The sequence below is a fragment of the Quercus robur genome, chromosome 3, assembly GCF_932294415.1.
Source record: "Quercus robur chromosome 3, dhQueRobu3.1, whole genome shotgun sequence".
NCBI classification, from domain to species: Eukaryota; Viridiplantae; Streptophyta; class Magnoliopsida; order Fagales; family Fagaceae; genus Quercus; species Quercus robur.
In genome coordinates, this window is record NC_065536.1 from 52,318,943 (window position 1) to 52,345,193 (window position 26,251).

The 26,251-nt window shown below is 35.6% G+C and overlaps 2 protein-coding genes across 2 annotated transcripts; both read right to left on the reverse strand.

The window, feature by feature from the left end:
• Positions 1-7,337: 7,337 nt before the first annotated feature.
• On the reverse strand, positions 7,338-8,854 carry LOC126719758 (GDSL esterase/lipase At3g48460-like). Its single transcript, XM_050422279.1, has 2 exons — positions 8,141-8,854; positions 7,338-7,844 (listed from the first exon to the last, which is right to left on the reverse strand). The coding sequence occupies exons 1-2, from the start codon at positions 8,852-8,854 to the stop codon at positions 7,338-7,340; spliced, it is 1,221 nt and encodes a 406-aa protein (XP_050278236.1).
• An 8,174-nt stretch (positions 8,855-17,028) lies between these two features.
• LOC126719759 (GDSL esterase/lipase At3g48460-like) lies at positions 17,029-18,807 on the reverse strand. Its single transcript, XM_050422280.1, has 2 exons — positions 18,094-18,807; positions 17,029-17,798 (listed from the first exon to the last, which is right to left on the reverse strand). The coding sequence occupies exons 1-2, from the start codon at positions 18,805-18,807 to the stop codon at positions 17,292-17,294; spliced, it is 1,221 nt and encodes a 406-aa protein (XP_050278237.1). The 3' UTR covers positions 17,029-17,291.
• Between the last annotated feature and the right edge of the window lie 7,444 nt (positions 18,808-26,251).

The following is a 26,251-nucleotide window of genomic DNA, read 5'->3' on the forward strand; positions in this document are numbered from 1 at the left end:
GTATTTTGAGCATACACATCACATTTGAACATGTACAATGACACAAATGAGATAGACATTATTTGAACAAAGTCTCGTGTGTTGTGTGTGAGTATCAAATGTGGAATAGTCCATAGTCTAGAGTGAAGCTTTAATGATCAATTCAAATAAGTCATACACAACTGGTACGAAATCAAGTGGTCTATCTCTATTATAGAAATGAGCATATATGACCTCCCACGAGAGAATGACTACAATTCTTAGAAGCTTTTCATTTGGCTTCTGCATAATTCATTACAGTTGATCCTTTTTGGATATTTCATCTCGTTTTGAGATTGGTGCTTGAAATTTTAGATATTTCAACAATGAGAGTTAGCCTTTGGCTTTTGAGCACCTTTCATTTTAATGTAAAAGTCGCTTTCCCTTTTTCCTAGTCAAATACTAGTATGTGCGATAAGCTTTTACAGCTCAATATCTCTTTTCATTTAGAGATTTGCATTTGGTGAGCTCTATACAAAAACATATAAATAAAGTGGGAAGAGATATAGGCACAAGTCTATGTAAGTATCAAGACCATCAAGATTATTGACCAATCATTCATGACAAGCTTGAAGATCTATTTACAACAATCACACATAAATGTCAAGATTTCTCCCACAAAGATTTATGTGCATACAGAACAAGTTAGGCTCGTAAATGCACTACGCCATAAGTACGAAGGTACTAGGCCAAACTCACATCTGATATACACAAAGACAAGCGATCAAACTTTTTGAAGATTTTTCAATTTTTATGGGTTTTTGAATTTTGAACACACTAAAAAACAGAGCAAGAATTATAAGATCAATAACCAAAAAAAAAAACTTGTAAAAAAAAATGCTATAAACAGAAAACAATGCATGATATGATGCATGAACCTATGATCCTAAGCATTGGAAGTATTGATGCATGGACATGGGAGATAATCATGCATGAGTACCCTTTTTCACCCACACGTCACGTGCGTTTGGGGTGATATCCCTATAGGATTGGGTACGTGAATTGTGTCCTTCAAACCTGTTGTTGAAGTTCGCCAAACATGTGGTGAATGCCTCAATCATCTTCATTACATCCATCACACCAGAATCTTCATTTTGACTTCGTGGTTGCCCAACAATCCAATTTCTCCTGTTATCTCTTGGTCCTCTTGACCTTTGATCCCTAACATTATTCAATGCTCTCAGCTTATGACAATTTGGTCTGGTGTGTCCTTGAAGTCCGCAATGAGGGCATACATGGTTCATTCTCGGACCTCTTTACGATCGTGGAAGAGATTTTTCTCTGACTTCAAACCTGTCCACAGATTGATTATGGGGCTTATTCAACACCCACTGGTCTGTTACATTCTTCTTCTTCTCAATATTTTCTTTTTCAACCGTAGAGGCAACTACAATCGGCTCTTTGGCCTTCACAAACTTCACTTCTTTGGAGATGTTCATAGCTGAACTACTTCCTCCAGTGTATCCTAATTCGGTTTTGTCGGAGAAGATCTTTTGAGAGGAAAGGACATCATCAAGCTTCTTTGTGGAGACTCGCTCTACCTTGGCATTCGCTTGAACCACCTCAAGCTCAAGGAATTTCACCTTGGTGTAAGCTTCGGTTAGTTCACCATTTAGTGTCTCTATCTTGCACTTAGCCTCCTTAGCTTTCTTCATCTTTTTCACAGCTGCCTTAGCCACCTTTGCATATTCTCCCGACTTCTCAAGGAGAGAGTTATAATTTTCTTGAAGACCGGCTATATCTTCATCTACCTCAGCATCTGATTCTTCTACAATTCCCATGGATTCCTCATCACTATGCTCCCCAAGTTCTTGTACAAGCAAGTTCAAATCCTCTGAAGATTCAACATGAGCAATAGTCATAAATGCTGAGTAGTTCCCTTCTTCATCACAGCTGCCCTCCGAATCTAAGTTGGAAGACTCCGAATCACTAAGAGTCGTGGCGTATGCCTTGCCCTTCATTCTCAAATAATTAGGACATTCTCTCTTGACATGACCATGTCCATTGCACTCGAAGCAAGTGATTCCTTGAGTGGATTGAAAGTCCTTCCTATCTTTCTTCCTATCAGCCTTGGGAGATGAAAAATTTTCTCTGTTGAAAGGCTTCCCACTGTTGTTCATCTTTAGAAAATTTTGGAAGTTCTTTGCAAGAAAAACTACTTCCTTCTCCACATCATCCTCTTCAGAAGGGTTGTCCATTCTCTCGGTGATGGTTTTAAGAGTAAGGGATTTGCTCTATTTATGAGAAGGTAGTCCTAGCTCACATGTTTGAAGAGATCCGATTAGCTCTTGGATTTTGATCTCATCCAAGTCTTTACTCTCTTCTATAGGTGTAACTTTTGCTCGGAAACTCTCTGGTAAAGACCTCAAAATTTTTCTCACCACCTTAGAGTCTTCAATCTTCTCTCCAAGATTGAGTTTGGCAATTGCAATCTCATTGAGCTTTCCATAGAAAGAATCGAAAGCCTCATCATCTCCCATCTTAAGTTCTTCAAATCTGGTGGTAAGCATTTGAAGCTTCGTGTCCTTTACCTTTTTGTTACCCTTATATGTTGTTTCAAGGATTGTCCAAGCTTCCTTTACTGTTTTCACATGCGAAATCCTGTGAAACTCATCAGGGGACACACCACAGAATATAGCATTAATGGCCTTACTATTCGCATTAGCTAATGCAAGAGCTACCTCGTCCCATTCGGACTTGGCAGTAGTGGGTTTAACATACCCATTCTCTACGGAATCCCATACGGACTCATCAACAGCACACAAGAAAGCCCTCATTCGGACCTTCCAAAAAGCATAGTTGCCTCCATCAAAGAATGGTGGGGCATTAAGAGATTGTGACGGGTCCATCATAAAGGGTCAAGGATCACACTCAGGTATTTAAACCATAGCGAGTGTACCCGCTCTGATACCAATTGAAAGCTCGAAATATGTGAAAAAACAAGAGCTTGTTTAGACACTTAATTCAAATTACGGCTTGGTTGATTTTACACTAACTTAATACTAAATGCGGAATAGTGTAAACACAAGCAAGTAAACACGAGAGCTACCCTAATCCATATTTAAAGCAACACAGCAGTAAAATGAAATGAACAAGAGTGGGGAAAAGAGATGCAAACACAGATAACACCAAGATGTGTCATTGAAGAGGAAACTGAAGACCTCGAAAAAAAACCTCTCCGCCGCCCTCCAAGCGGTAATCGATCCACTAGACAATCAGTTAGGATACATGGGTAAGCAAGAGACCCTCCAAGCCTAATCTATCCTCTGTACCTAAGCCTCCAAGCTCCTACTTCAACAAGGCTTCTCGGAACCGTGTCTTGACTAGCTCTCCGGATCCCGCAACAAGCTCTATGTTGCATCTGCCATCTTTGGCTTTTCCAATGTTTCCTAGCAGCACCAAAACCTCACTGGACACTCTTAAAAGGTGTGGTAAGTGTTTGGGCTATTGACCTCTCAATGGCATGAAAATGGAGAGGTAGGAGATAAGGAAATTCCACAAACAAATGTGTAGAGAATTTTTAGTATAACAATTTCTAACTCTCAAGTGTTTTAGCTAGGGTTTTCTCTCTGAAGCTCTCCTTCACAATTGGAGGGTCTTTTGTTATTCGTCTACTCCAACTTTATTCTCTAGTGGATTGATTTACCGCTTGGAGGGCGGTGGAGAAGTTTTTTGCCGAGTTCTTCGGTTTCCTTTTTGATAACACATCTCAGTGTTATCTTGTGGTTGCATCTCTCTTCCCTTACTTTTATGCTTTACTTTTATTGTTTGTTTTTCATGTTTATGCACTAGAGTAGTTATCGGTTTATTGTGCTTCATTTACTCTTGTTCCACACTTAGATAAGTTAGAGTAAAATCGATGTAATTTTTAACTGGGGATCTAAACAAGCACTTGTGTTTCACACAATTTAGAGCTTTCAGGGATGATATGCCATGATTGAATGCTTTAGATGCATGTTAAAGTGTGTGAGAGTTAGAATAACATGTTAAAAGACCCTTTAATGAGATTAAAATTTGGAATACAGTGAGTGGAGGCCGACCCACAAGTCGGGTGGGGTTGGGTGCTTAAGACCTTCCCATCCCTATGCCTAAACTACAGACATGTGCTCTGGTCAAGATTAGTCCTTCCACAAGAGCACTATATTTTTATGATTCTTAGACCTAATCTAGGTGGCAACTCTATTTACACCTCTGTCATGGTCAACCCAAGGCCAAAGCATACTTCCCACGATTTTTGGGGAAACCTAAAAGCTTGTCACGTGTGCTTGCGCCCACGGTCATGAATTTTTTTAGGGGGAGGGTTTGTATATGACATGACTAAAAAAATTCCTCAATGAAGGAGTGGTACTAGAATATATATATATATATATATATATATATATATATATATATATATATATATAATAAAAAGGAGATGTAGCTGTAATTTCCATTTATTTAAAATTTTTGTATGTTAGATCACCAAGGAGGTTAAATTTTGTTGGGGTATAGATTGACCTTGGTTAATTAAGACAACTATCAAAGTTGATTAATTAGGTAAACTTACATACAAATCGTGAAGGCACATACAAATCACAAAATGAACTAAGTGTTGCGAAAATTAAATTGACACGGTAATTTGTTGACAAATGGGGAAACTCTCTCGCAAGGCAAAAAGCCCATTAGGTGATTTTCAGGTCACCACTTCCAAGAATCACTAATCAAGAATCAAGTGGTTAAAAGTATAAGGAATCTTAGCACTACCCTGGACTATCCCAAAATACCAACCTACAGATGAACTTTTACTCCAATACCCAATTGGACTTAATCATGTAGAGACTTCTTCCCTGTTTGCATAAATCCTAGTACATAACTAACTTCTTTGCTCGAATCCAAGTACATGACTAACTGTACACCAACTCTTTAATTGTTGTAGATGCAACAGCTTCACATAGAAACACCATTAAGATCTCCAATGGTTGGTGCTAGAGATTTTGCTTGGTTATAAAACCTAAAGGTGCACAAGAAATGTAGCAAGATCTCTTTCTTCTATAGGAGGAGTCTAGGATTTCAATAAGAAAACCATATGGAGCATTCTAGGATTAGGGTTTTCTTTCTCCTTGTCTCCCTATTTATATAGGATCTTAATGGGCCTTTTAATGAGTTCTCCTATTCCTGTTAGGTTTACACAAACCTTGGGCTCTTCAAATCTTATTAGGATTATACAAACCTATAAAAAAATAGCCCCTTAGAATAAAACGTTGTTGCCTATGTCTTGAAATCTATTAGCTCGAAAGATTGTGATGTATCGAGCCAAGTACTGAGTTTCATTAAATCTCGATAGCTCGACAGGTATCAAGGAGGTATCGGGACTTGCATATTCAGCTTTTCTTGAGTAGTTCTTGAGCAATCTTTATGTCTTCAATGAAACCACTTGTCATGATAATCTTGAACCCACTTAGATCTGCTCAATTAGAAGTAAAGTGTGTTTTCTTGTAGGATATGCCAATACATAAAAAATATGACCCTAACAAATTTAATCTCAAACCATTGATATTGAACCATACTTTTATATTGTTATATTGTTGTGAAATTATAATATGTAGAAAAAGCTGCTTTTTTTTTTTTTTTTTTGGCATGTTATCCCATTAGATTATAAAATCCACTAAAGTTGAAACTATCTGTGTTTGGCGTGGCTTTTGGAGTCTAGATCTGTCTTCTCCAGTGAACACTTCAACCTAGAGATGTTTGCAAAAGCTTTGCAAGAGTTTCTTTATGTTGTCTTGCTCTAAGTTCCCCACCCTCAATTCATCATCTTCTCCAATCAATTATAACCTTCTCTAGATGCCTATTTATTTATTTATTTTACTAACATATTGGTAAGCTATAATAGTAAGTGCAAAAGAAATTACAAATTACAGTCTCCTGTCTAGGGTCAACTCTACCCTATAAGCAACAAATGCAATTGCCTAAGGCGCCCATGCGGTACAAGTCCTCAAATTTGAACCAATAAGGATAATTTCTTCTCTATAAGAATATTAATTAAGGCCAAAAAAAAATCAATGCATCAAAATTATATTTTTTATTAAAGAAAAACCATAAATAAGAACTTTTCGTGGGAGTAGAATTGATTATCTCTCATATATATATATATCAAAGAAAAAACAGGGGGATAAAAAACTCTTGGTGATCAGTGCTCTTAACTCTTCAATCTCTGTGTGGGAGTTTAAGAGTGTATCACTTAAGTCTCTCATACTACACAAATAGAAAAATCTCTCTCTCTCTCTCTCTCTCTCTCTCTCTCTCCATAACTAAAAAAAGAAAAACTAAAGACTAAAATCAAATGGCCCAAACAAGTCAAACTCAAACCTTAGAATTTTATACTCACTGCTAGAAACATTGTCATTCTCTCCATTTAGCTTCTCTGCAATGGCTTGAAATTTGCTGTGATTCAAATCTTTTCTCCCTTCATGTTTAGCTTTAAGCTTTCACTCCATTTCTTTTTTCTCTTTAAGCTATTAAAATTTTGTTTTATCATGGATGTGGAAAGAGACATAGAAGTGATAGAGCATAACACTGTCACCCACTCATCCTTTATTTCTAGTCTTTTATTATTATTTCTTTTCTCTTTCTAAACGTATTACATAGCAAATGAGAGAGTGACCCACGTGAAGTAGAAGTCTTTTGCTTTATAACTTAAAAATTATCACAGATATTGCTAATTTGATGTATATCACATTAATCCATTTTTTGCTAGTGATATTAATTTATTGAATAATGTAATAAATTAATTTTTATTTACGCAAGTTTAGATTATAAAACGGTCGCAATATTAGTAAAGTTGGAAGTTTGCTATTGGTAAACTAGGTTTTATTATTCTAACTTAAGATTTTATTTTTAGTTACATTATAATTTTCTATTATGAATCTTGTTTTATTTATTCATAAGTACTTGTTCATTATAAATGTCCACATATGAAAAACTAAAAAAAGAAGTTGAAAAAAATTGAATCTAAAATAGTATTTTTGGATAAATTTGTTACTAATATTTAAATATATAAAATGCCCTATTTAAAATCTTCGCCTTAGGTCGTGAAAGTTGTTGAGTTGACCTTGAGTGTAAAGTAAAAAGTGAGATCGTGGTTCAAGACCCTTGGAAGTCGTGTAATATTTAAATAATTACAATAATAAGGAAAAACTGTAGTAAACTATCTTCAAACAAGAAATATTATCCACCTCTCCGAATGCCACCATTGGGAGCCCACTACTAATCTACTCAGTAGCATAAGGCAAAAGATATTTGTTATGAAAAAGAGAATAGAAAGGCCAATATTAGACATTTTAAAATTTGCCATTCTTTTTCTTAATCAGATCTGCAAATGATGGTGTACTGAAGCCTTGGTTGAAGAAGAGATCAAAGAGGTGTAGATGCATATTTTCCGTCAAGTGAACCCCGTCAAAGTTAATGTGGATGCTGGAGTCCTTGCAAGTTGAGGTGCCAAAAGCTCCACAAAGGAGGTTCGGTAGATAGTTGAATGGTCCTCCCCCAGATCCACAACATGCCTTGAAGGGTTCTTTAAACTGGTACTGTCGGTGCTTTTCTAGTATTGTTTTGAATGCATTGTAGTAATCAATATATAGGACCATAGAATCTTTGTAACGGATTCGAATTGTATCCAATCTCTTTTGGAGAAGATCATTGTGACCCTTTATTACCAAGTTGGCACTCGCTGAACACCCATTTTGATCACGGTCATTTGAGGGACATGTTGTTAATTGCAATGGAAGGCACCCTATTGGTGGGATCCCTTGAACAACAAGGAACTTTGCACCCTTGTCCAATAGCGCCTGTCAACAAAAAAACGGGCTTAATATGACTATTCCAACATTAACTTCACCATAACATTCATTCTTTCTCTTATATGCAATGCACCATTTTGTGAAGTGTCTTGATCAAATGTTTAGGTTGGAAGAACCCATTGAGATACTATTTTTTTTTTCCTTATAACAAGTTAAGGCTATATGCTACTTTTTTTGTCTATTTGTAATATTATGCTTGATAGAATAATAGTTAAATTATTAAATTCATCATTTTTTAAATCAATTTAAGCTTTTGACATAAATGGTAGTTTATCAATGCTTACCAATGCAAGTGTGCAAATGTGATCAACAGCTTGCTCTGTGAATTGGTTATTGACAATAGCAGGGCCAATGGAAGAGGCAAAAAGACGAGCATAGTCATTGCCACCCATCTCACCAATCCAAAAGAGAGCTTTCCCAAGCTCTGATTTGCATGCATCCTCATCTTTTCCCTTGCATTCTCTCTCCCCAACAAAGCTATCGAACCAATCAAGTTGAGTTAGTATACTCTCTGGATTTTGTTTCCACATTAGGGGATTACCAAAGTTGAAATGACCAAATAGATCATTTGAAAGAGCCGTTGATCCGGCTATTGCAAAGTTTGCACCACTTGAGAAGTTTGCGGAAGAATCTTTATAGGCTGACAAATGTGGTATGTGGAGAGTTTCACATAGGAAATCAATGACCAAGCGGCCATTAGATAGTCGATAACCGGATAAGTTTGAACTCTCTGATGAGGAATATGGGGACCAAGCTTGAGAGAATAAATTGCTAATGAAGGATTTGAGAGTACCCAAGTAGTAAGCATTTCCAATGTCTGTGTTAGAATCGCCGAAAGCATAAACCTTGTTGAAGCAACCTTTGAAATCAACTCTTGCTTGGAAACCAATAGGAGGTGGTGTGCTTTTATGGCTCTTGTTATGAGCATATGTAGGAGACAAGGATAACAAAAGGATGAAGCATGAAATTTGAAGAAACATGTACTTGGAGTTTGCCATTTTATGACTCAACAAAGGATCATGTTTGTCTGTTCAATTGCGGGAACTAAATGGTGGAGCAAATGAAGTATTTATACTTGGCGCCTCTCCCTTGTGGGTTGATCACTCGTTGAGGCATTGTATGAACCTCCCTACCTTTAGGAGAGTAAAGATGATCTTTGTTTTACTTGGTCTTTGTCCAATGTCACAAAACTTGCAGTTTTGTGTCTTCTAGTGTAAATTTGACTGTGTATGAGCCTAACAATGCTTGGGAACTCAACTTCATTGTTGTTTGTGTAACCGATCTCTCCTAGACATGTTGTTAGAGATTTAGACCCATATTGTTAGAAATTAACCGTTTAAGCCAGCAAATTAATTAACCAATTATTGTTGGATGTTCAACTTATGGTTAACTAGCTTGTAACCTCATGCATATACATGAGATACATTTACAAATAAGCATTATTAAATGAGTATTAAAATTTTACGAAGTTTATATATAATATATTTTATGTTTGTATATTTCAAAATATAAAATAGCTACTAATAAAATATATACTGTTTTATTTGAAACAAAATTTTTTTTTTGAAATTCTTATCCATTAAATTCTTAATTTTAATTTGTCTAACCACTATTTAATTTGTATAATAATAATAATAATAATAATAATAATTAATCAGTGTTGTTGATTTTTTAAGGTTTATTAATTTAAATTCTATGGTTTTCTCATTTGATAACTCCTTTATCATAAAAAATTATCAAAATTAAATTGGACTCGATTTTTGTAGTGTAGTAAATAGTTGCACCAAAATTAAGAAAATTGAATGGAACACATAACATAAAATTAGGCTCCTATTTGAGGTCTAATTAGATTTCTCATAGCTTTGATAAGTACAAACCAATATTGGTAGACAAATAAATGCAAAAAGTAAATAAAATGAGCAATATGATTATGAAAAGAAAAGTTCTACATGGAAAAAACTCTTTGCCTCCAACCTCTAAGAAAATGGATCCACTGAATAGAATCAAAGGTCTATAATGGAATCATCTTTAATTCTACAGTTCCCCCCAATAATAGTTACAATTTTACCACATGCAACTCAAAATCCTTAGACTCTTTTCTAGCAAACTCTATACAAACAAATGCTCCATCAGAATTTGAAGATTAATCTTGAAGGTTTTCACTACAGCCCTTGATCATCGATACTAATATCTTCTTTGGTTGTTGCTGAGTGAGAACTTGGCTATGAAAACCCTGCATGTGCAAAACATTGCAATCAAAATCTTTATTTGGTTGTCCTTTTTAGTCCTCATATATTCTAGCAAGTAAGGCAAAAAAATGTTTGAGATTGGATGCATTAATACCTAAATTGGATTTTGTATCCGTAATTGTCGATCAAACAATATGTATCAAGACATGTATTGAACTTGTCTCAACCAATTGATTTGTATCGAGCTATGTAATGAGATTTCAAAAACTTCTTTCTTCTAGAGTTGTCCTAGGCATAAGTCTTGGACTTCAAAAACTCTCTAAAAAGTAAAACACACTTAATAACAACTTTATCTCTTGGTTTGCTAGCCTAAAATCTACTGACCTAACACAAGTTTCTACTCATGTAACGACTTTCACCAAAACCTTTTTTTGGGGTGATAGAATATGAGATCTATTTTTATTTTTCAATAAAATTATCATCAATATATGTTTATTTCCCCCCATTTTTTCAACATCTATATATATATATATATATATATATATATGTATGTATGCAGATTATTGACTTTACACATTCATCTTGGGCGGTTTTAACATTACATTTAATTTTGCCTTTACATATTTTGAAAGTTCAAATAGTGTGTAAAATACCTATGAACGTTTAGACCCCTAAATACAAAACTACCAACATGAGCTTATAATCCAACAATATATGTGCGGAATATGAAATATAAGCTATAACGAAATAGGTAACACATTCTAAACCATAATTAATCACAATTACAGCAGTAATTAAAAGGTAAAGAGAAAGGGAAGAAAGATGCAAACACAAAGATAACACGACGATTTGTTATCGAAGAGAAATCCGAAGTACTCAGCCAAAAACCTCTCCGCCGCCCTCCAAGCGGTCAATAATCCACTAGAGAATGAAGTTGGGATACATGAATTGCAAAAGACCCTCCAAGCCTAGTCTATCCAGTGCACATAAACCGTCCAAGCTTCTTGCTCCAACAGGGTTACTCCAAACCTTGTCTTCTCTTGCTTACCGAATCCCACAGTAGCCTATTGCATCCACCAAAATGAATTGGTCCCTTCTGAACTGCTTCCCAAGCACCAAAATACCTCCTCACTGATATGGGTATGGTGAGATAAGGATTTGGCTGGTGTACCTCTCAAGGATATGTCAATGGAGAGGGTGAGAGTAGAGGAATTTGGAGAATCAAAAGATGAAGATTATGGATGAGTCAATCTTGTTTTTCTCTAGGGTTTCTCTCTCAAAATTTTCTCTGGAAGCTCTCTACATTTCGTGGGTATAAGGGTATTTATAGTAGGGTGTATGAGGAATGCGAAAGGTCAGTTTTCATCAAACAGGGCATTCTAGCAACTCGAGCTCGCGACTGGAATGAGTCGCAAGCTAACTGCCTGGCCAAACTGAAAGTTTAGTCCTGTAGTGCTCCAGCTGGCGTGACCCTTCAGCTCTTCCTGCATGCTTCACACGTGTGCCATTCTGGTGACTTGCCAGTCGTGAGACTCTATTGAATTGCACACTTCTTGAGATTTCTTCACACTCTCTCACACATTACCCTTACATAATTTCTACCTAAATACAGGGTATATAATTGCTAAATTACAAGCAAATTTGGCTCGGAATAAAGCCAAAACATGATTGAATAAATTTAACCTTACATATTTATATACCTTAATTCAAAATTTATTTTTTATTCCTACTCATTTCCTATTGCACCACATGGATTACAATAAAAGATATACGTGCCTTAAAAATCAATTGATTAAACTCTAGATACAACGTTCTGACTCATAGGAAGTGACAAATTTTGCACCCTTTGTATTCCTTCCCAGAAAAAACTAAAAGGAAAAAAACTTTATTTATTTATTTTTATTATCTCTTTGCTCTTCTCTCTTTGTAATTTTTTTCCTGCACAACTTTGAAACTAACACCACTTCATTTTAGAGGAGTAGATGGAGAAGTAGAAGAATAAGGAAAATGAGAGGACTATTTGTAGTCTTCACACCGATAGGGCACCTCTTCTTTCTCCCACTATTTTCCCCTATTTTAAATGGTTAATTTGACATGCTCTTTTTTTTTTAATCCCTTTTTTAATTTTTTAATTTATTGTTTTGTTCTGTTTTGGAGATAGAACTTCAAAGTATAAATGCCCTAGAGCCATTGAACCATCCGTAAACGAAAATCTACAATTTCTTTTTTATTTTCATTTTACTTTCTACTTCCAATTTGTATTGTGTTTTCTTTATTTTAGATATATCTTTCTTTTATGGTTTTCAGGAAACAAAAGTCTCTTCACAAGAAAGCTTGCAATTTGAGTGTTGATATTGCTTGGATGCTTTGATGTGGTTGATTAATTTGTCTTATGTGTGCTACCTTGGTTGACATATACATGTGCTTTGATAGATGAATGCTAGGTTTGGGGATGATATGCCATGATTGAATGCTTTAGAAGCAAGCTAGAGTGTGTGAGAGTTGGAATCACATGTTAAAAGACCCTTTAATGAGATTAAGATTTGGAACACAATGAGTGAAGGCCGACCCACAGTTCAGGTGGGGTTAGGTGCCTAAGACCTTCCCATCCCTATACCTAAACTTCAAACATGTGCTCTGGTAAAGATCAATCCCTCCACAAGAGTGCTATATTTATGGTTCCTAGTCCGTTACTAGGTGGCGACTCTATTTACACCCTCTGCCATGGTCCACCCAAGGCCAAAGTATACTTCCCACGATTTTTGGGGAAACCTAAAAATTTGTCACAAGGGCTTGCACCCACAGTCATGAATTTTTTTGGGGGGAGGGTTTTTATATGACATGACTGAAAAAATTCCTCAATGAAGGAGTGGTACAGGAATATATATATATATATATATATATAACAAGGAGATGCAGCAGTAGTTTCCATTTATTTAAAATTTTGGTATGTTAGCTCACCAAGGAGGTTAAATTTTGTTGGGTTATAGATTGACCACGGTTAATCAAGACAAATATCGAAGTTGATTAATTAGGTCAAATTACATGAAAATCATGGAGGCATATACAAATCACGAAATTAACTAAGTGCAGCGAAAATTAAATTGACATGGTAATTTGTCGACAAATGGGGAAATATCTCACAAGGCAAAAAGCCCATCGAGTGATTTTCAGGTCACCATTTCCAAGAATCACCAATCAAGAATCAATTGGTTACAAGTATAAAGAATTTTATCACCACCCTAAACTATCCCAAAATACCAACCTACAGTTGAACTTTTACTCCAATATATATATATATATATATATATGTATATAATAACAAGGAGATGCAGCTGTAGTTCCCATTTATTTAAAATTTTGGTATGTTAGCTCACCAAAGAGGTTAAATTTTGTTGGGTTATAGACTGACCATGATTAATTAAGACAAATATTGAAGTTGATTAATTTGGTCAAATTACATGCAAATCGTGGAGGCATATACAAATCACCAAATAAACTAAGTGCAGTGAAAATTAAATTGACTTGGTGATTTGTTGACAAATGAGGAAAACCTTTCGCGAGACAAAAAGCCCATCGGGTGATTTTTAGGTCACCACTTCCAAGAATCTTACCACCACCCTAGACTATCCAAAAATGCCAACTTACGGTTGAACTTTTACTCCAATACCCAATTGGACTTAATCATGTAAAGACATCTTCCCTTTTTTCATGAATCCTAGTACGTGACTCACTTCTTTGCACGAATGCGACAACTTCACATAGAAACACCAATAACATCTTCAATGTTTGGTGCTAGAGATTTTGCTTGGTTACAAAACCCAAAGGCGCACAATAGACGTAACAAGATCTCTTTCTTCCATAGGAGGAGTCTGGGGTTTCTATAAGAAAACCTTATGGAGATTTCTAGGGTTAGCTATCTAGGATTAAGGTTTTCTTTCTCCCTACCTCCCTATTTATATAGGAGCTTAATGGGCCTTTTAATGAGTTCTCCTATTTCTGTTAGGTTTACACAAACTTTGGGCCCCCATAATCCTATTAGGATTATACAAACCCATAAACAAATAGACTGTTAGAATAAAACGTTGCTTGCTATATCCTGAAATCCATTAGCTTGATAGATCGAGATGTATCGAGTTTCGTTAAATCTCGATAGATTGACAGATATTGTGGAGGTATTGGGACCTTCAAATTCAGTTTTTCTTGAGCAGTTCTTGAGCAATCTTTATATCTTCAATGAAACCACTTGTCATGATAATCTTGAACGCACTTAGATCTACCCAATTATAAGTAATGTGCGTTTTGTCATAGGATATGCCAATACATATAAAAAATATGACCCTAACAAACTTAATCTCTAACCATTGATATTGAACCCTTCTTTTACATTGTTATTTTGTTGTGAAATTTTAATATGTAGAACAAGCTGCTTTTTTTTGGGGGGGGGGGGGGGGGTGGGCGGGGGCATGTTATCCCATTAGATTATAAAATCTACCAAAGTTGAAACTATCTATGATTGGTGTAGATTTTGGAGCCTAGATATGTCTTCTCCAGCTATCACTTCAACCCAAAGATATTTGCAAAAGCTTTGCAAGAGATTCATTATGTTGTCTTGCTTTGAGTTCCCCACCCCCAGTTCGTCATCTCCTCCCTTCAATTGTAACATTATCTGGATGCCTTTTTTAAAAAAAATTATTTTTTTAATAACATATTGGTAAGCAATCTCAGTATGTACAAAAGAAATTACAGTCTCCTATCTAGGGCCGACTCTACCCAATTAGTAACAAATGCAATTGCCTAAGGGACCCACGTGGAACAAGTCCCCAAATTTGAACCAATAAGTATATTTTCTTCTCAATAAGAATATTAATTAAGGCCAAAAAATAAATCAAAGCATCAAATTATATTTCTTATTAAAGAAAAAATAAAATGAAAGCCTTTTGTGGGAGTAGAATTGGTTATCTCTCATATATATCAAAGAAAAAACAGGGGGAAAAAAAACTCTTGGTGATCAACGCTCTTGACATTTCAATCTTTATGTGGGAGTTTAAGAGTGTATCACTTACGTCTCTCATACTACACAAACAGAAAAATCTCTCTTTCTCTCTCAATAACTAAACAAAGCAAAACTAAAGACTAAAAGAAAAAAAGCCCAAACAAATAAAACTTAAACCTTAGAGTTTTATACTCATTGCTAGAAACTTTGTCATTCTCTCCATTAAAATTCTCTGCAGTGGCTTGAAATTTGCTGTGCTTCAAATCATTTCTCCCTTCAAGTTTAGCTTTAAGCTCTCGCTCCAATTCTTTTTTCTCATTAAGCTGTTAAAATTTTGTTTTATCATGGAAGTGGAAAGAAAAAAAAGAAGAGACAGAGCATAACACTGTCACCCACTCACCCTTTTATTTCTAGTCTTTTATTATTATTTCTATTCTCTTCATAAACTTATCACATAGCAACTGAGAGAGTTGGCCACGTGATGTACAGGTCTTTTGCTTTATAACTTATAAGTTATCACACATATTGCTAATTTGATGTATATCACATCAATCCATTTTTTGTTAGTGATATTAATTTATTGAATAATGTAATAAATCAATTTTTAATTGTGCAAGTTTAGATTATAAATCAGTCGCAATATTAGTATATTTGCAAGTTTGCTATTGGTAAACTTGGTTTTATTATTGAAAGTTCAAATATGTGTATAAACACCCTTAAACGTTTAGACCCCCAAATTACAACTTAACCAATTCAAGCATTATGTCAAACAACTAGTGTGCGGAAACTTAACATAAGCTATAATATGGAATTGGAAAAACTAACTAAGCCAAATTAAAATCTCAACCCACAGCAGATAATAAAAAGGCAAAGATAAAGAGGAAGGAAGATGCAAACACAAAGACAACACGCGATGTGTTATCGAAGAGGAAACCGAAGCCCTCGGCGTAAAACCTCTCTACCGCCCTCCAAGCGGTAAACAATCTACTAGAAAATATAGTTGGGATACATGGACAGCAATAGACCCTCCAAGCCTAATCTACCCAGTGCACCTAAGCCCTCCAAGCTTCTTACTCCAACGAGGTTGCGCCGAACCTTTTTCTTTTCTAGCTTCCCGGATTCCGCTACAAGACCGTAGTATCAACCAATGAAGATTGATTCCTTCCTAACTGCTTCCCAGAAATCCAAACACCCCTCTCACAGTGATGAATATGGTGAGAACAAGGTTTGGTAAAATGCCTCTCAAGGATTTGACAATGGAGAGGAAGAGATTTGAGGAATTTGAAGAGACTCTAATGTATAGATTGTGGGTGAATCAACCTTGTTTTTCTTTAGGGTTTCTCTCTAAAAATTCTCTCTGGAAGCTCTCTTACATTTGTGGGTAAAAGGGGTATTTATACTAGAGTGAGAGAGGAATGTGAAACGTCAGGATGTACAAAACAGGGGTGGCTCGCGGCTTGACCTCGCGACTTGACTAAGTCGCGAGATCCAGTCGCGAGATAACCGTATGGCCAGTTGTCCTGTTTTGTTCTGTAGTGCTCCAGCTAGCATGACTATCCACCTTCCGGCATGCTTGGCACGTGTGCTGCGTCTGGAGGCTTGCAGCCGCGAGTCTCTGTTTTCTTGCACACTCTTGAGCAAACTTCACTCTATCTCACTCACTACCCTTACAACAAACCCACCTAAATACAGGGTTACTAAATGCTGAAACACAAGCAAATTTGGCACGAAATAAAGCTAATAAAATGGTTGATTAAATTCAACCTTACAATTACTCCTTGCTTAAGATTTTTTTTTTTTTAGTTAAATTATAATTTTCTATTATGAATCATGTTTTATTTATTTATAAGTACTTGCTCATTATAAATGTCCACATATGAAAAATTAAAAAAAAAAAGTTGAAAAAGAAATTCAATCTAAAAAAGTATGTATGGATAAATTTGTTACTAATATTTAAATATGAAAAGTGCCCCTTTTAAAATCATCGCCTCAGGCCATGAAAGCTGATGATCCGACCCTGAGTGTACAGTAAAAAGTGAAGCCCTGGTTCAAGACCCAAGGTACTTATGTAACATTTAAAAAAACAATAATAAGGTAAAAGGATAGTAAACTATCTTGAAACAAGAAATATTATCCAGCTCTCCGAATGCCACCATTGGGAGCCTACTACTAATCTACCTCGCAACATTTGGCATCAGCCATCAAATATTTATTACTAAAAACAGAACTGGTAGGCCAATATCAGACATTTTAATATTGGCCTTTCTTCTTCTTAATCAGATCTGCAAATGATGGTGTACAAAAGCCTTGGTTGAAGAAGAGATCAGAGAGGTGTAAATGCATATTTTCAGTCAAGTGGACCCCATCAAAGTTAATATGGGTGCTGGAGTTCTTGCAATTAGAGGTGCCAAAAGCTCCACAAAGGAGGTTTGGTTGATAGTTGAATGGTCCTCCCCCAGCTCCACAACATGCCTTGAAGGGTTCGTCAAACTGGTATTGTGTGTGCTTTTCCAATATTGTTGTGAATGCTTTGTAAAAATCAATATATAGGATCATAGAATCTTTGTATTGGGTTCGAATTTCATCCAACCTCTTCTGGAGAAGATTGTTGTGACCCTTTATTACCGAGTTGGCACTAGCTGAACACCCATTTTGATCACGATCATTTGAGGGAGATGTTGCTAACTGCAATGGAAGGCACCCAATTGGTGGTAGCCCTTGAACCACAAGGAACTTTGCACCCTTGTCCAATAGCCCCTATCAAAAGAAAGCAAGCTTAATATGACTATTCCAACATTAACTCCACCATAACATTCATCCTTTCTCATATATGCAATGCACCATTTTGTGAAAAGAGTCTTGATCAAATGTTTAGATTGGAAGAACTCATTGAGATACTTTTTTTTTCCTTCTAACAAGCTAAGGCTATATGCTACATTCTTTCTTTTTTTGTAATATTAGGCTTGTTGGAATAACAGTTAAATGATTAAATTCATTATTTTTTTTAATCAATTTAAGCTTTTGATATAAATGGTAGTTTATCAATGCTTACCAATGCAAGTGTGCAGATGTGATTAACAGCTTGCTCTGTGAATTGCTTATTGGCAATAGCAAGGCCAATGGAGGAGGCAAAAAGACGAGCATAGTCATTGCCACCAATCTGACCTATCCAAAAGAGAGCATTCCCAAGCTCTGATTTGCATGCAGCCACATCTTTTCCCTGGCATTCTCTCTCCCCAACAAAGTTATGGAACCAATCAATTTGAGTTAAGATACTCTCTGGATTTGGTTTCCACATAAGGGGATTACCGAAATTGAAATGACTGAAGAGATTACTTGAAAGAGCCGTTGATCCGGCTACTGCAAAGTTTGCACCACCTGAGAAGTTTGCGGAAGAGCCTTTATAGGCTGACAAGTGGGGTATGTTGAGAGCTTCACATAGGAAATCAATGACTAAGCGGCCATTAGATAGTCGATAACCAGACAACTTTGAATTCTCTGAGGAGCAATATGGGGACCAAGCGTGAGAGAATAAAGTGCTAATGAAGGATTTGAGATCACCCAAGTTGTGAGCATTTCCAGTGTCTGTGTCTGAATCACCGAAAGCATAAACCTTATTGAAGCAACCTTTGAAATCAACTTTTGCTTGGGAACCATCAGGAGGTGGCGTGCTTTCATGGCTCTTGTTGTGAGCATATGAAGGAGACAAGGATAACAAGAGGATGAAGCATGCAATTTGAAGAAACAAGTACTTGGAGTTTTCCATTTTGTGACTCAATGAAGGATCTTGTTTGTTTGATTGATTGTAGGAACTAAATGGTAGAGCAAATGAGGTATTTATACTTGGCGCCTCTCCCTTGTGGGATGGTAGCTCATTGAGGCATTGTATGAACCTCCCAACCTTTAGGAGAGCAAAGATGATCTTTGTTTTACTTGGTCATTATCCAATGTCACAAAACTTACAGTTTTGAATCTTGTGGTGTAAATTTGATTCCCTATGAGCATAACAATGCTTGGGAACTCAGCTTAATTGTTGTTAGCGGAACCGTTCTCTCCTAGACACGTTGTTGGAGATTTCGATCCTGATTTTCAGAAATTAACCAATTTTAAACCAACAAATTAGTTAACCAAATATTTTGGGATGTTCAATTTATGGTTAACTAGCTCGTAACCTCATACATATGCATGAGATACATTTACAAATAAGCATAATTAAATGAGTATTAAAATTTTACCAAATTTATATTATATATATATATATATAATGTTTGTATATTTTAAAATATAAAATAGCTATTAGTAAAATAATTACAATTTTGTTTGAATTAGATTTAAAAAATCATTGAGATTGTTATCCATGAAATTCTCAACTTTAATTTGTCTAACCACTATATAATTTGTATAATAATAATAATAATAATTAATCAACGATGGTATTTTTTTTTTTATGGTTTTTTAATTTTGATTCTATGGTTTTCTCATTTGATAACTCATTTAGCACAGAAAATTAAGAAAATTAAATTAGAGTTGATTTTTGTAGTGTAGTAAATAGTTGCACCAAAATTAAGAAAATTGAATGGAACACATGACATAAAATTGGACTACTATTTGAGATCTAATTAGATTTATCTTAGCTTTGATAAGTACAAACCAGTATTGTTAAACAAATATATGCAAAAAGTAAATAAAATAAGCAAAATGGTTATGGAAAGAAAAGTTCAACATGGAAAAAACTCTTTAGAGGTGTACCACCAACTTCCAAGGAAACAGATCCACTAAATAGAATCAAAGTTCTATAGTAGAATCATCCTTAATTCTATAGCTCCCCCCAATACCACAAACAATTTTACCATATGCAACTCAAAAGCCACAGAATTGTTTCTTGCAAACTCTATATAAATGAGTGATTCATCAAGTAGGGCATAAAATTTGAAAGATTGGATGAATTGATAGATCCAAATTGGATTTCTTTTTATCCATGATTCTTGATCAAACAATAGGTATCAAGACATGCATTGTACTTATCCCAATCAATAGATATGTATATTGAGATTTAAAAAACTTCTTTCTTCTTGAACTATGTATGGAGATTTCAAAAACATTTTTCTTCTTGTGTTGTTCTAGGCATAAGTCTTGGATTTCAAAAACTCTCTAAAAAGTCAAACACACTTAATACCAACTTTATCTCATGGTTTCCTCGCCTACAATCTATTGACCTAACACATGTTTCTACTCATGTAACGACTTTCACCAAACCTTTTTTTGTGGTGATAGAATATGAGACCTTTTTCTTTTTTTTTCTTTTTTTTTTTTTTTTTTTTTTTTTTTTTTTCCGATCAAATTATCATTAAGATATGTTTATTTTCCCTTGTTTTTTCCACACATATATATGTATATATATATCTAAAAATAGAAGAGTAGCATTTGTTGTTGCTGAATTCCATTTGCACCACCTCATCATCACGTTAATCACCACCAATTATTTATTTTCTTATTTATTTTTTATTCCTACTTTTATGATATATATATATATATATATATATATATATATAAAGATTATTGACTTTACACATTCATCATGGGCGGTTTTAAATTACACTAAATTTTGCCTTTACATATTCATCTACTTTAATTTTAAAATTATTTTTTATTCTTACACATTTCATATTACACAAAATGGACTACTATAAAAGATATATGTGCCTTAAAAATCAATTGATTAAACTACTGGCACAACGTTCTAACTCTTAGGTAGTTACAAAATTTTTCTCCCTTTATATTCCTTCTCTGAAAAAACTAAAAGGAAAAAAAAAAAAAAAAAATCTCTATGCTCTTCTCTCTTTGTAATTTATTTCCCTCACAACTTTGAAACTGATGCCACTTTGTTTTAGAGGAGTAGAAGGAGAAGTAGAAGAAGAAGGAAGATGAGAGGACTGTGTTAGAGACATATTTTATGTAATTGGCTAATCCTTTGTCAAAATGCACTACACTTGTAATTAGGTAGATCTAGGATGGGTCTAGGACTTCAAGAAACATGTTGTTCAAGTCAAGTGTTAAAAATATGAAGATTTGACCAAGAAAAAAGTGAAGAAAAGCCATCCATTAAATCTCGACAGCAATCTTGACAGAAAAACTCCTATCGAGGTTTATAGTCAAAACTCAACAGAAACTCGACACAAGCTGTTTTTGTCAAGACTTATGAAATCAAAACTTCCAGATCTGATTTTCGGCCTAACCTGAAATATTTGTATAGGGTTTCTTTTCTCACAACCCTAGACATATATAAGGCTTATTTTAAAAAGCCGTCGTACATGCAAAAAAGTGTCCTAGTTCATTATTCTTTCTGAAAAAGCTACTACATCCTTATGCCAAAGGTTTTGTGACCAAAGAGCTTCCTGATTTTCATCGTTATTGAACTGAAGAACTTTGCAGCCAACAACCTCTTCAAGTTGCTGGAGTTAGTCATGTACTGGGATTTGTGCATCAAGGGAAAGATTGCCACTACAATACAAGTCCAATTAGGTATTGGGGTAAGGGTTCAACTATAGGTTGGTATTTCGGGACAGGCCAAAGGGTTTGGTAAGATTCCTTATACTTGTAACCACTTATGATTGATAATAGTGGATTCTTGGGAGTGGTGACCTCAAAATCACTTGGTGGGGTTTTTGCCTTGGTGGTTTTCCCCATTCATAAACAAATTATTTGTGTCAAATTTATTTTTTGCTACATTTAGATAATTTGGTGATTTTTTTGTGCTACCACACTATTGCACGAAATTTGATCTAATTAATTAACTTGAGTAATTAATTAATTAATTAATTGCAAGGGGTCAATTCATTTTAACCCAACAGATTGTCTGTGGTCTTCACCTCGATAGGGCACCTTTTCTTTCTCCCACTATTTTTCCCCAATTTTAAAAGGTTAATTTGATATGCTTTGTTTTTTTAATCTCTTTTTTTCTTTTTTCTTTTTTTCTTTTTTTTGGTTTTGGAGACAAAACTTCAAAGCATAAATGCCCTAGAACCAATGAACCATCCGTAAATGAAAATCTACGATTTGTCTTTTATTTTCTACTTCCAATTTGTTTTGTGTTTGCTTTATTTTAGACATATCTTTTTTTTCGGGTTTTTAGGAAACATAAGTCTCTTCTCACGAAAACTTGCAATTTGAGTGTCGATAACGCTTGGATGCTTTGATGTGCTTGATTAATCTGTCTCGTGTTTGTTGCCTTTGTTGATATACACTAAAAGTTCAAAAACGTGTCTAAAAACACCTTTGAACGTTTAGACCCCCAAAATACAACTTAACCAACTCAAGCAATATGTCAAACAACTAGTGTGCGGAAACTTAACACATGCTATAATATGAAATTGGTTAAACAACTATCTAAGCCATAACAAAATAAAACCACAGCAGATAAAATAAAGGCAAAGATAGAGAGGAAGGAAGATGCAAACACAAAGATAACACCCGATGTGTTATCAAAGAGGAAACCGAAGACCTCAGCGAAAAACCTCTCCGCTGCCCTCCAAGCGGTAATCAATCCACTAGAAAATACAGTTGGGATACAAGGACAGCAATAGACCCTCCAAGCCTAATCTACCCAGTGCACCTAAGCCCTCCAAGCTTCTTGCTCCAACGAGGTTCCGCCGAACCTTTTTCTTTTCTAGCTTTCCGGATTCCGCTACTACACCGTAGCATCAACCAATGAAGATTGGTTCCTTCCTAACTACTTCCCAGAACTCCAAACGACTGTCTCACAGAGATGATAATGGTGAGAACCAGGTTTGGTATAATGCCTCTCAAGGTTTTGACAATGGAGAGGAAGAGAGTGAGGGATTTTGATGAGACTCTAAGGTAGGGATTGTGTGTGAAACAATCTTGTTTTTCTTTAGGGTTTCTCTCTCAAAATTCTCTCTGGAAGCTCTCTTTCAATCGTGGGTTAAAGGGGTATTTATACTGGAGTGGGAGAGGAATGTGAAACGTCAGGTTTTTACAAAACAGGGGTGGCTCGCGGCTTGACCTCGTGGCTTGACTAAGTCGCGAGATCCAGTCGCGAGTTAACCGTATGGCCAGTTGTCCTGTTTTGTCCTGTAGTGCTCCAGCTAGCATGACTGTTCATCTTCCAGCATGCTTGGCACGTGTGCATCTTCTGGCGGCTTGCAGCCGCGAGTCCACCCGCGAGTCCCAGCCGCGACACTCTGTTTTCTTGCACACTCTTGAGCAGTCATCACTCTATCTCACTCACTACCCTTACAACAAACCCACCTAAATACAGGGTTACTAAATGCTGAATTACAAGCAAATTTGGCACGGAATAAAGCCAATTAGATGGTTGAATAAATTCAACCTTACAATCTCCCCCTTTGGCTATTCCATGACAAAACCCTAAAACAGACTCTAGACTTAACATGTGAGTTGGGAACAGTTGAACAAAACTCACTCACACCTAACTCTAGAAGCTGTGAAGCACTTGAATCATATGAACATAAACTCCTGAAACACAACAATACACCATGATCATTGTAAGCAGAAAATTATAAATGCATATGAAACAGGCAATATGAGATCAAGCAAAGATGGAGTTAATAAACAAACCATGGCTTGATCAACCAAGTGAACACCACAAGGTAATGATCACAATGCTCATTCACACTTGGAATGAACACAAGGACATACAAGTTAACAAGCACAAGGCAAGACACTTGTATGCTCAACACTCAACCAATGCATAGCACACAAGGCATATGCATCTAGGAACAATCCTACAAGGGCACAAGAGTGACAGTACATAAACCAAAATGCATAACATTTAGATTAAAGTACTGATTTCAACATAGCATAAAGGCTGCACTTAAGCAAGGTACATACCATAAAGCCCACAAACATGCATAAAAACATAACCCTAAAAGCTTACAAAAGCACATGGGTACAAACACATTATATTGAATAAAAACTTAAACAATATAAACTAAAAGTGCATAAAGTTTCTCCCCTTCAAAGTGATGAGAAGCTGTGATGCACTTGGAACATATATACTTGTAACCTGAAACACTTGCACAAAACACATTAGACCTTCAAGGTAAAGCAAGTAATAAAAGGATAAGTATAATGTAACAAGTAAATTGCGATCAAGTAAACATGATGTGAAACATGTGAGCAACTTGATCAAACACCAAAACAGTCATATAGAAATGACAACAATGATCACATAGCAAAGCAATTGATCATCCGAACATGCATTCAAAGAAGCACAATAGCATAAGGAAGTATGCATGTCTAAAACAAAAACATGATGCGAAGAGAATCACAAAACATAACTCAAAGCACCATAAAGCCTGTGCTTATTCAAAACAAAGTTTTCTTATTATCTCAATGTCTTCTCCCCCTTGGTATATGCATCTCCCCTATGGAATATCTCTCCCCCTACAAATGTGCATGAGAAATAGAATTTCTCCCCCTAAGGATGTGCACAAGAGTCATATAGAAATGACAAAACACTCCGACATACTCATTAGAGTATACTCTCCCCCTTTTTGTCAGGAATAGACAAAGGGTCAAGGAGAAACAAGGGCAAGAGATGAAGGTACGAACAATGCCAATGATGCATGAGGGGAAAAATGAAAAAAAATTTTTTTTTTTTGAAAACAACTTTGAAAATAACCCTCAATATGCAAAACATGCGATTTTCGCGACTGAGTTAAGTCGCCAGGGCAAGCCGCCAAAACGCTCAAAGACAAAATTTTGAAAATTTTTCTAAGTGTTTTTCGCGACTGGAAGGTCTACCCGCGAGGGAGTCACGAGCTGAGCCGTCAAAATCTCTGAGTAACCCTCGCGACTGGACCTTCCACTCGCGAACAAGTTGCCAAAAATGACCCGCGAAGACGCGACTAAGTCTCGCGACTTGACTTACCCGCGACTGAGTCGCCAAAATAGGGCAAAACTGGGTTTCTTGAAAATTTTCAGATTTTTTAACAAAATACTTTCCAAAAACACCTAAAACACTCAAAAATCTTTTTGGCTTGAATTAACAAAGATTGAGCATGTGAAAACACATTTCATCAAGTACAATCACATAAATGAATATGGCATTTATTGAACATAAACTTGTGTGTTGTGTGTGGATATCAACAATGAAATAGTCCTTAGTCTAATGTGAAGCTTCAATGATCAATTCAACCAAGGCATACACAATTAGTACTAGATCAAGTGATCCATCTCAATGATAGAAATATGTATATATGACCTCCCACAAAACTTGATAACATATCTTGGAGCTTTACATTTGACTCCATAACATTTGATCATTTTGATCTCTTGAGACAATCGCCTCTCATTGTGAGAGTGATATTTGATATTTCACTTTAATGAACAAGCCTTTGGCTTTTTGAATAAACATTCTCTTTAATATAAGGTCGCTTACCCTTTTTCCTAGTCGAATACTAGAATGTGCGACAGGCTTTTGCAGCTCAATATCTCTTTTCATTTGGAGATTTACATTTGGTGAGCTCTTCTTAGCAAAAACAAAAATAAAGAGTGGGAAGATATATAGACACAAGTCTATGCAAGTTTCAAGATCAACATAACCATTCACTAATCATTCATGACAAGTTTGAAGATCTATTTACAACAATCACATAGATTTCAAGATTTCTTCCACAGTGATATGAGTGCAAAGAAACAAGTAATGCTCGAAAATGCACAAAGCCATTAGCACAAAGGTACAAGGCAAAACAAGTTTTGAGACAAAACTCAACAACGTCGATCAAGCTTTTTGATTTTCTACTTTTTATGTGGTTTTGGATTTTTACACACACAAACCAAAGACATAAAAGAAAGATCAAAACAAAAACAAAACAATGCATATAAAGATATGCATGATGCACAAATGCATGACAATGAAGCATCTAATGCATGAAGGGTCCTACAAAGATCGAAAGAATTAGATCAAGGACCAAAGGAGCAAAAGCTCAACCATAGGAACCCTTCCTCATCCAAACAGAACAATTGTTTGGAATGAGTGTCTCATGAGAAGTGAGACGAGGGTTAGAAGAATGAGAACCGGAGATGCACATAGACAAGGAGTTAAGAACATTAAACACTTTCTTTAACAACATGCTATTATCACTCAAATCCGGTTTATCCTTTTTAGCACAACTTCCAAGAAGCTCAAGTTTTTCTTTTCTTTTGATTCTTTTAAAAGCATGAAA

Bases quoted from the DNA above. Each gene is read 5' to 3' on its own strand.
- LOC126719758 (XM_050422279.1), bottom strand. From the start codon at position 8,854: ATGGCAAACTCCAAGTACATGTTTCTTCAAATTTCATGCTTCATCCTT. The intron at 7,845-8,140 runs GTAAGCATTGAT...TTTTGTTGACAG, and splicing joins ACATTTGCACACTTGCATTG to GCGCTATTGGACAAGGGTGC.
- LOC126719759 (XM_050422280.1), bottom strand. From the start codon at position 18,807: ATGGAAAACTCCAAGTACTTGTTTCTTCAAATTGCATGCTTCATCCTC. The intron at 17,799-18,093 runs GTAAGCATTGAT...TTCTTTTGATAG, and splicing joins ACATCTGCACACTTGCATTG to GGGCTATTGGACAAGGGTGC.